Source organism: Pyrgilauda ruficollis, unplaced genomic scaffold (genome assembly GCF_017590135.1).
Source record: "Pyrgilauda ruficollis isolate IOZ18807 unplaced genomic scaffold, ASM1759013v1 scaffold5, whole genome shotgun sequence".
NCBI classification, from domain to species: domain Eukaryota; kingdom Metazoa; phylum Chordata; class Aves; order Passeriformes; family Passeridae; genus Pyrgilauda; species Pyrgilauda ruficollis.
Window position 1 is genome coordinate 8,209,351 of NW_024526599.1, and position 11,702 is coordinate 8,221,052.

At 42.3% G+C, this 11,702-nt stretch overlaps 1 protein-coding gene across 1 annotated transcript; it reads left to right on the forward strand.

Annotated features, from left to right (window-relative positions):
- The first annotated feature begins 7,742 nt into the window (after nt 1-7,742).
- On the forward strand, nt 7,743-9,253 carry NPY5R (neuropeptide Y receptor Y5). Its single transcript, XM_041480111.1, has one exon. The coding sequence runs from the start codon at nt 7,839-7,841 to the stop codon at nt 9,168-9,170; it is 1,332 nt and encodes a 443-aa protein (XP_041336045.1). The 5' UTR covers nt 7,743-7,838; the 3' UTR covers nt 9,171-9,253.
- The last annotated feature ends 2,449 nt before the right edge of the window (nt 9,254-11,702 follow it).

Here is an 11,702-nt window from a genome sequence, read left to right on the forward strand (position 1 = left end):
GTGGCATTTTTAATAGTATTTTATTAGAATTTTTGTGGGCATGAAGTGGTTGGGTGAAGAATTTTAACCAAAACAAATGCTTTATATGTATCTCACAAATTCTCTCAAATTCTGTAGCAGCTATGTCCTACCACTTACACTGTTTTGCCCATAGATAGGTGCTCCATTGGTAGCAGACTTTACAATAACATTAGGCTTTGTCTCATGGCAAACTTTGATGATTGACTGCATGCTGTGGAATTGGATATTAGGTGCTTTAGACCTTTGGTTTTGTGGCATTTATCAGTTCTCACAGGTTTCCATTAGAGCTTTTAGTCTTCATATCATCCACAGTTTGCCTTTAGAGGCAAAATTTTCTAAGATATTGGAATGATTCTCCCAAAAGAAAGATACATTTGGGACTGTGGTAAGAAACATGACAAAACTAATTTGAATTCATATAGACACAGAGTTTTCTCCTGTACTTTTTTTGTGTCCTTCTGACTCAGGAATCCCAGCCTCCTCTCTCTGATGCACCATTTTTTCCCCAGCTCCTCCAGAGGAGGTGTCTTTCATCATCACCATCTCTTACTTCCTCGAGGACTCCTCTGTGGTTGCAACAACCCTATGGCAGCTGGTTTCTAGGGAACTTGTACTATGATCTGCTGTCACTCCTGACATTTGATAACTCTAATGGCCATACCTTTTCTTTCTCTAGATGATTGATTTCATTATTCAGTAGTATTACTGGCAAGAGAGAGGTACACAAGCAGTGGAAAGGAAAAAATTATAATGGTCTGAATAGTAATTTTCTCTGATGTGCACGGGTAGCAGGGGTGAAATGTACAGATACAGTTGAGGAAAATGTGGTGTTATTTACAGGTCTGTGGGGATAAAACAAAAAATCTCACACCTACCAATTCATTACTGGCTGAGGAACCCTTTTGAAATAAGACAATCAACAAAAAAAAAAAAAAAAAAAAAAAAAAAAAAAAAAAAAAAAAGTAGAATATTTTATTCTTAGAGAGAATTGCTTTGAGGAAGGAATACTTGTCTTACTGACTACTCCTGCCAAGAAGCACATATTTTCTGAAGGCGCCTTGGGAAACTGCACTAGGTGACCTTAGAAATGGCTTAACAAGATGGTAGCTGTTTGTACCTTTATGAAGGTACAATGGCATCCCACATAAATCACACTTGTGCAATATAAGAAACTTTAACTTCCCACTGGGCTCTGCCAGCAAATTTAGACTACTTTAAAACACACTATCAGTCTGCTGTAGCCAGCAGTTTCTATAGAAAGATGTAGTGTCTCTAGAACTTCACTTTTTGCAGGAGAGACCTTCCACTTCAAGCAGTGGGCCCAGCAATGTGGGATGCTCTCCTGGAACAGGAGAAGTAGGGAAAGTGTTAATTGCGCCCATCATGTGTTAGAACCATAGTGGGTTTCTATCTATAGGTCAAAAATTTGTGTGAAGGGCTTCAAAACCATCAGTGTTATGTGGGAAGATGGTCAAAAATGCTAAGAACTGCTACTCAGGCCTAAAAAGGATTAATTCTGTTCTCCGTTGTGACTAACAGGAGAGTTGTGCTAATACGATGAGATGGATTGGCACGTCACTTCCACCTGGCAGCTCCCTGTGCTCCACTTGCACATGCAGTGATTCACCAGCAGTGGGTGGTGAATTATGCAGAAGCAGGCAAAAGAAGATGGGATGAAATCTTCAAAAGAAGATAAGATGAAATCTTCTTTACAATCCTGAGCTCATCTGCTGAAGATGAAGATGATTTGTTTCTGGATGGCTCAATGAGTATTATCACAATACCCAAGTTAAATAAGGAACCTACCTGGACTTTTCAAAGGTTATTTTACAATACGATTGATCCAGTTGTTTTGTCTTTGTGTGGTACAGTCTTTCACAGGCTAATTACAGGGACAGCTTTTCTGCAGTGCTGTGTTAATATCAACTGTCAAAGTAGCACCTTGGCAAATGGGAAAGTCATTACATTTCTGTGTCAGATTCTGCCACTTGTGCTCCCAGGGACCCGCATGCCACTGAGTTCTGCCGTAGCTCTGTAATAGGACTATGATCAATGACTCTTCTTGTGCTAGAAGATAACAGCTGGTGAGAGTAGCAGAGTTTGTCTTTTCGTGCTTTGTACTATGACATACCCAACAGTTTTCAGGCTTTAAAATATGGCTCACATAAGAAAATGCCCTGCTTTCTCACTGATTGTTCAGATAAAATTAAAACCACCCCTCAGATATTTTGCACTGTAAGAACTGAACTCAGCAAGGAAAACTGTTTGGGGGAAAACCATTGCCTTCCACCTGTTCTAAAATAAAAATTAAAGGGTATTTGAGCAGCAGGGATGAAAACCTCCGGAACTCTGCTCCAGCCGAAGCGAAGGGAACTCTGATGAGCCTTCTGTGATTGCCTGTGTTCGCACCGCGCTACGTCCCGAGACTCGCAGCGCGTTTCACCTCCGCAAAACGCCGTGCCCTGAGTGCCGGGTGAGGCACTGAGAGCATCCCCCAAGCACCGGCGAGCGCAAGGTGTATTTACCGTCTCGCTGTATTTCCATGGAAACTCTGAGTGTCACACCGTGCAGCGCTGAAATACCGGGCTCCAGGGCTGCCTGGAGCTGCCTCCCGAAATGCGCCCGCGCTGCAGCCCCAGCCCCAGCTCAGCCGAGCGGGCGGCGAGTGCGGCACCGACGGCGGCGCCCCCAGCCCCGGGGCCCGGCCCTCGGCCGCGGGCGAGCCCCGGCGCCGCCGCAGCACCCCCGTAAGATGCGCCGCCAGCCCTGGGGGCTGCGCGCCTCCCTCCGCTTCCTCGGAGCCGCGCTCCGCCCGCCCGTGCTGGAGCCGTGAGCGCGGACCGGAGCCGTCAGTGCGCACCGGAGCCGTGAGCGCGGACCGGAGCCGTGAGCGCGGACCGGAGCCGCCGCCTCGCCGCGCCCGCGCCGCCCCCGCGGCCCCTCCTCGCCGCGGGACACGCGCGCAGGTAACGCGGGGCGGGCGCGGAGCCGCCACGGCGGGCTCGGCTCGGCTCGGCTCGGCTCGGCTCGGCTCAGCTCAGGTCGGTTCTGCTCAGCTCGGCGTAGCTCAGCTCCCCTCCCCTCGCGGGGCGGCCGCGCAAGTTTGCGCGGGGCCCCGCCCTGCCACCGAGCGCCCGGGGATGGGGAGCGCATCAGCCCTGCCGGGGGTGGCGGTGTCTCGGCGGCCCCGGCTGAGAACGGGAGCGCGGTTTCGGACGCGGGGCGGTGCAGAGTGGTTCCCGAGGGAGGCGTGGAAGGGCAAAAAACAACAGTCGTTCCAGTTTTGGGGTGGTTTGGTGCTTTTGCGAGCCAGGAGTTGCTGTGCTCCCTGGGAAAAAAATGTAGCCAGGCGTTTCAAGTTTTCTGTTCTGGCCAGCGAATAGACCATTATGTTCCATAGTATTTCCTTGGAGCTGGACATACAATCTTATTAGTTGGCTTTGGCATAATTTGGGAAGTTGTATTCTTGTTTTCCGGGATAATGTTGCAGTTCTTTTGGTGAGACAGAGAAATAGGCATACCATTAATGTGTACAAAAATCGGGGTTTTTTGACTTCTGAAGTAATTTCAATCTGTTGCATTCTTCCAGGTTCTCAGGCTAGTTTTTGCTGTTGCACATGATGAACAGGAACATGAGAATCAGCAGCTTTTTATCCTTAGCTTGTGTAGTGAATGCAACACTTCAGTGGTTTCAGATTTTGTCTCGGATGTTATCTCAGTCTGTATTGATGTAAGGGTATTATTTCTTAGGCTGTAACAACACAGCTCAGTGCTTTCCTAAACCTTTGGTGGTCGTGCAGTAACGGCCACGCATATTAACTATTTACATCTGTGTAGATGCTTAAAAACCTTCTCTGACTTTTTCAGTGCAGTCTTGATACTTCTCCAATATTATGAGGGCAGAAAGGTTGTACTTCTTATGAATTTACACAATGTACTTCCTCTCTGTATGTGTTCACCACGGGGTTTGGGGGGTTTTTGTTTTTTGGGATTTTTTGGTGAGGGTTTTTTGGTTGTTTTTTTTCTTCTTTTAACATAGAGAAAGGTCATCCAAGACTGTAAATCGTTCACAGCTATAAAGATTAATTGCCCTGTTGCAAGGATTAAACTGACTGGAGTGTACAAGGACCAGCCAGTCAGAGATAACTTAATAGGTATTAATATTGTGGGATATAAGCTCTTATCCATGAAAAAACCATGAATAAAGTATCTCATCTAATTAAAGGAACATTTCTAGAAAAAACAATTGCCTTTAGAGGATGATGGTTGCCTGCCTAACTTTTGTGTTCTTGAAAATTTCCCTTTAAATATATAGAGAAATTAAATATCCAGCCTGTTAACTGTTCTAAATTATGGTTTAGGGAATTTGTAATTTCAGCGACAGCTGTAAGTGAAAAGATGATGTTAAGTATAAGATATTAAATATGTTAAATTAGCACAGGTTATCTGGTGCCTCTAACTCAGCTAAATGCTGACTGCAATCATTTGACTCTTACAGTAAATATTTGAATCTCCCTTGGATCCTGCCACAAAATTGCAGTCTCTACTGCCTTGAGCAACCTAGCCTCCTGCCTCAAGCATTCCACTGAAACTACAGGAGATCTAGGCAAGCCCACACAGAGCTCACAGGTATGAGCTCCCACAGGTGTAGCTGAGCACAGTCAGTAATGTGTGGTGTGCAGACCAGCATTACAGAACAGGATCCTCGTTTGCTTGACTGATAGATGCAGGAGGTGAAAGGGATCCAATGTTTGGAGCTGACAGCTAGAAAACCTCCAGCAGGTACCTTCAGATTAACTAAAGCTTTGAAAAGAGGTGCAAGCCATCCTGGCACTGTTGTGCATTTAGTTTAGAAATACACTTCAAATATGAGGTGAAGGTATTGAAAAGGGGCTATATTACTTAATTCTGTTTTCCACAATGGCATTTTCAGGAATTTCCATTTCCCTGAAAGTTACAGCCACGTGCTGCACTGGGATTGACCAACCAACATGAGGGAGGGTGAGTGAATCTCTGAGAATAGAAGCAGCTGTTAAAACAAAGCAGGAAGATAAATGCCAATAAGTGCACACAGCCCTGTGAAGATGAGTTTGGGGACTAGAGATCAATGATATGGGAGGAAAACTTCTGTTTGCATTTTTACTGCTGCTGGCACTCAGACTGATAGCAACTGGTTTCTTTTTGAGCAGGAGAAAAAGCTCAGAGAGCAAGAGATCTACTTGGCATGTTTTGAAATTAGGGGGGAAAGTCTGCTTTATTTTACATGTCCAAAATTAAAATAAAATTCTCTTTGGGCATTTGGCAAAGGAAACTTGAGTCAGCACAGCAGCTGTCTGTTGAAACCAGTAGATTACACTGTTATTCCTTCCCTCTCTGTCTTGCTGTCACTCTGAAACTGTGACTATAGGAATAAGGTGCAGAAGGGGTTTCTATGCTTCACAGACTTTTTTGGTGCCCTGGGTGTCCAGCCATGATCTGAAGAGATCATGGTGTGACTTTTTTCAGTGCTCCTTCCTCATGGAAATGAGGACATGTGGTAGGGAAGAGTTTGTCTCTCACCTGAGTCACAGGGCAGCCACAGCACGGAAGGAACAGAGCTGGTAAACCCATACTGGACTTCAGAGGCACTCCTGCTAAACTTCTTCAGTACTGATGCATCTCAACAAAATATGTCTGTTTCAGAAAACCAGCATATTTTCTTTTTGTTTTTAAACACAAAACTTGTATTATAAACACAATGAACCCTTCTACTAAATCCACTGTGCAAGAGCTTTATGTGGAGGTGTAGAAATCCACAGAACCTGGCAACAATCTTTCACTTAAACCTTCAAGAAGAATTTAGTAAACATTGATTAATTAAACATGTTACAACATAACACTACATAAAATTTTGTTCCTTGGTCTTATTCTTAGCATTATATTACCTTATTCAGGGCAAAGGTTATGCAGAAAAATTTATGTAGTGTTACATTTAGGAAATATAAAGAAATTTCAGCAGATTTAGGAAGTCAGTGTGGTGCACAACCATTTTCAGTTGGTTAATAGCAACTCAGAAATTAGCTCAGAAAAATTAAATAAAAAGCTATTTACTTCATGAGCTAAGAGTTCTATAAGGAGAAACCCACCAAAATGAAAACTTCTGATTGTATCAATGTAGAGAGTAGATCACTTACAGAATCTCTAGTCTGCTCCTTTAAAGTTGGTCTAGAGGCAAATGTAGTCTCAAATAACAGTACTTGTCTATTATATGGTTTTCCACCATTTCATTAAAGACTAGAAGAAACTGAACAGAAATTACAGAAATTATATGCATTCATCTCTGGCTACTCATATGCACACAATTATAATATTTAGGTTATCTAATTTCATGTATCCTGTTTTTAATTCTGTTTTAGCTATTAAAAAGCACTTTAATATTGAGGCAAATTGGGAAGGCTGACTTCTTTTCACCTCTTTCCAACATATTACCTGCAAGATCTTTTCATATATATATATATATGCATATGTATATTTCTTCTCTTACTTGGAGGACCTTCACATCACAATAGTTAGTGAACATTCTCAGGCTGTTTTATGGTTTGAGCTTCCCTTTGGCTTAAACTGTAACAGCAGGAACACACATGATATGAAGGAACGAGCACATCTGCACATGTGGAGGGAACCAAATAATATTATTGCACTTTGAAAATGTCAGCATGGTACAGCTCACTGAGGATTGCTATAGTCTTGAAGAGCCCTGCCTTCTTCAGGTGACAGATACAGCCTTCTGATCTATTGACATATGCTTTGGGTTTGTAGACCTTTTTTGTTTTCTCTTATGTAAGATTTCTAAACATTAAGCAGTTTTGTACAGAACATTGGCACTCTAGGGAATTTGGACTTTGAAGCTCTAGTACATGGAAGTGTTTAAGGTAAATGGAGGTTTGAAAGGAATTCTCATGTCTTTCTGTTTGTTCTAAAATGAAGACTAATATATGAGGATTCAGTAGGCAGAATAACTTTGTGCTGATCTAGGTTTAACATTAGACGATTCTGTGCTGAATAAGTAGTTCACTGAATTTTCAAATGGCTGTGTGTAGTTTGCTTCCAGTTAACACTGTCCTCTCTATTTTACATGCAATTACTTTAGGTGTTTTTTAGTTTTCCTTTCTGCTTGAACACAGTTAAACTATATTCAGCACTTAGTAGAAGATGTTTTCTACACACACCACATCAGGAATTCCATCTTGGATTACTGACAGTGGATTTCCTGATCCTTTTTGAAAGCTCTCACCTATTTTGTGTTAGTTCTCTACTAGCAAGGTAAGGAATACTACTGCAGTTGTTAGCATATGCATTTTCAGGTGCCTTCTTTATAATTTGTAATGATATAATGATTAGCCATCTGCCCAGATGGTGACTGTAATTTCCTTACTCATATCAATGGGCTGTTATTCACATGAGTAATCTCACTGACTCGAGGTGTATTGCTTTTGTAGCTAACTGTTCCCTCATGGAAAGCCTGACACTATGTTCTGCAGCAAAACACAGTTAAAAGGCAGCATCACAATGCAGACCTGTAAATTGCCATTCTCCCACGTGAGTATCTAGGCAGGAGGCCTAGGAGTGCTGAACACCAAATGATAAAACCTACTTAGCTAATTCATGCTGACCTGAGGTTATGCAGGATCTGCCTCACAGTAGACTAACATCAATAGTAATTTATTTGCATTGAGGTAAAAGGTAAATTTATGTACTTTTACATTCTGATTAACAGCAATATCATAATTTCTTCAGATGCTAATTAATGCCTTTCTCGTTCTAAGCAGGACTGTAAAATGGATTTAGAATTCAAAGACCGTAACAACAGCACACATACCAAGAACACCTCTTCTGCAACAAAGAATTTTTCTGCCTGGGAAGACTATAAGAGTAGTGTTGATGACATGCAGTACTTTCTTATTGGGCTGTACACGCTTATAAGTCTGGCTGGCTTTGTGGGAAATCTGCTTATATTAATGGCCCTACTAAAGTGCAAGCAGAAGACAGTAATAAACATTCTTATTGGAAACTTGGCCTTTTCTGACATCTTGGTTGTGCTGTTTTGTTCACCTTTCACGCTGACATCTGTCCTGCTTGACCAATGGATGTTTGGCACTGTCATGTGCCATGTAATGCCCTTCCTCCAGTGTGCCTCAGTCCTAGTTTCAACTTTGATGCTAATATCTATTGCTGCAGTCAGGTACCGTATGATAAAGTATCCCCTCTCCAACAATCTCACAGCAAAACAAGGCTATTTCTTAATAGTGATCATTTGGGCCTTTGGCTTCACAATTTGCTCCCCTCTGCCAGTTTTCCATAAAACCGTGGACCTCAGCAAAACTCTGAATTTAGAGGGACTGGAGAACAGGCTGCTGTGCATCGAGTCATGGCCTTCTGACTCCTACAGGATCGCCTTCACGATAGCCTTGCTGTTCATGCAGTACATCCTGCCGCTGGCGTGCCTGACCGCCAGTCACACCAGCGTCTGCAGGAGCATAGGTGCTAGGCTGTCAAACAAGGAAAACAAGTTTGAAGAAAAGGAGATGATAAACCTAACTCTTCATTCCTCTAAGAGCACTGGCACGCAGGTTCAACCCTCCAGATATTCCCGGTGGAACTGTGCCTTTGGCAGAAGGCACCACAGAAGATACAGTAGAAAGACTTCAAGTGTGATGCCAGCTATTTCAAGGCATCATCAGGATACTCATTCCAGAGATGTCCCAGAAACCTCTGACACAGAAAAAAGCCAGCTCTTTTCCTCCAGTAAATTCATCCCTGGGATCCCTATCTGTTTTGAAATGAAACCAGAAGAAAATACAGAGATCCAGAACATGATTACAGTATCCCAGTCCATCATCAGAATTAAGACAAGATCGAGGAGGGTTTTTTGCAGACTGACAGTGCTAATACTAGTTTTTGGCTTCAGCTGGATGCCTCTTCACCTTTTCCACATTGTCACAGATTTTAATGCCACTCTCATTTCCAACAGGCACTTTAAATTAGTATATTGCATATGCCATTTGTTGGGTATGATGTCCTGCTGCTTGAATCCCATTCTCTATGGGTTTCTTAACAACAGCATAAAAGCTGATTTAATGTCCCTTATTCCGTGCTGCCAAATACCGTGATTTTATGTGCCCCAAGATAAAGTAAAACAAACAAGTATGGCTTTCAAGCCTAGTGGTGTGTATAGCTGTAAAAGCTAAATTAGTTTAGTTTAGTTTAGTTAGTGTGACTTGGTTGTGATTAGTAGCATTTTTTTGTGGATGGATAGTTCTATGGCTTCATGTATTTCTTGCATTGGGCAGAAATATATGCATATGTTATCATATTCTTTTATCTGTTACATGTAAGAAATCATGCCCAGTGTACAAAACCAGCATACCATCTTCATTACCCAAATTGTTGGCAACCTGTACTTTGGAATTATACAGAATATATAATGAGTAATAAATGTGAGACAGACTACTTAGACATATCAGTATTAACTGTCATAAAACTACAATAAAATACATATCATTTACTAAATAATTATTGTTGAAATTATTTCAGTGCCAACTTTGACTGTTTTCTAATATAATTAAATCTCTCTGGATGTTATTAGGAAAATATTTTTCCTTAGCTCTTTGACTCATAGTTTTCAATCTCTTTGCAAGATGCTTTGCTGCTTATTCCTAGGTTGCCTTATTCCCTGGAACGGGTTTGAGGGTCCTTGTTCTTGCCTTGATTGTTTCCATCTCACTGTATTTACCCAATACAACCTATCTCTGACTTCCTCAGACAATTTTCACTCTGGCTTGTCATTTTATGTCATTTTCATCCAGCCTGAATTTATCTATAGTTATGTCTTTATTCTCATAGTGATGACACCCCTGAACATACAACACATTTCTGATCAGAGTAAGCCTTCATTATCTAAGCAAATGATAGTGGAAAGAAAAAGAAAATGGAAAGACATCAGGAATTTTTTCTCTTCCTTTACCAAAACGCAAAAGCTGACTGCACTTCATTATAACTGACCCACTTGCTTTGGAAAGGTATAACAGCTTTCAAATAAACATGTGCATGTGTGCCTTGACAGATGCAGAGGGAGGGGCAGAGTGGATTACTTTTAAATTCAACAAAGGCAAATGCAGGATCCTGCCCCTGGGGAAGAATAACCTGTCCCTGCACCAGGACAGGCTGGGGGTGACCTGCTGAAAGCAGCTCTGCAGAGAAGGGTCTGAGGGTTCTGGTGGACAGCAAGCTCTCCACGAGCCAGCCCTTGTGGCCAAGAGACCAATAGTGTCCTGGGGTGCATTAGGAAGAACATTCAGCCAGTCAAGGGAGGTGATCCTGCCCCTCTGCTCAGCTCTGGTGAGGCCACATCTGGAGTGTTGTGTCCAATTCTGGGCTCCTCAGGACAAAGGAGAGATGGAGCTTGTGGAATGGATCCAGTAGAGCACAACAAAAATGATGAACAGACTAGAACATCTCTCTTACAAGGACAGGCTGAGGGAGCCGGGCCTGTTCAGACTCAAAAAAAGACAACTGAGATAGGAACTCATCAATGTCTGTCAGTGTCTAAAAGGAGGGTGCCACAGGGATGTTTCCAGGCTCTGCTTGGTGGTGCAGAACAATAGGACAAGAGGTAACAGGCAGTAACTGATGCACAGAAAGTTCTACCTGAACATGAAGAAGAACTTTACTGTGTGGGTGACCACACACTGGAACAGGCTGTCCAGAGAGGGTATGGTGTCTCCCTCACTGGAAATACTCTCTGTCCGGATGCAATCCTGTGCCATGTGCTCTGGGAGGACCCTGCTTGAGCAAGGAGGTTGGATCAGATGTGACACACTGTGGTCCCTTCTAACCTGACCCATACCCATTCTGTCATTCTGTGTGAGTGAACACGTGTGCAAACACACAAATACACACACACACACACACATACACACACACACACAGAGATGTTTTCTCTCCTTTTCTCCTTTTTAACCAGACCAGTACTTTTGCTTCCAAATTTAAATCACAGGTATCTTCCCTAAGTCATATTTCACAGCACAAATGCGAAGTGTATATATGTATATATACTTACCTGCCCCAGATTAATTTAATAATCCATCTCTGCCCTCAGGATTCAGTAAATATACAGTCTTTGCTTTGAGTTTTAAGCTGTAACAACTCTCCCCAGTTATAGCTGGTGATTATTTCCTTTTCTCCACTAAGATTTTTTTATCCATTAGGCTTTTGTATATAGCTTCTGCAGACGGAGAAACAAAGTTATTATTTTTATAAATGGGTGGTTGGAAACAGTCATTGTGCATTTTTTCCCTCAAGATATGTCCTTTCCAGACAGCCTTTAAAGTGAAAGCAGTTGTTTTGTTTTGAAGAATCATCAGCTTACTTTTTTATCACAGTGTTATAATTCTGAGACCTTTCCTCCCCAAGCCACTTTCTGCTAAGGAGTTTATTACATGCCAGTGGGTAATAGCTTCTCTCCTAAAGAATTTTTCTAACATCTAATTCCCAGTAACCTGTTGTTCTTTGTTTTCAGTAGTGATATACTTTAATAGTTTCTTCCTGGGCATTGACCACTGCATTTTGCAGATTATTATGTTCTAAAACCCTATGTCACTTAATAGAGTACAAATGGTACAGAATAGATACTGCTGAAAAAA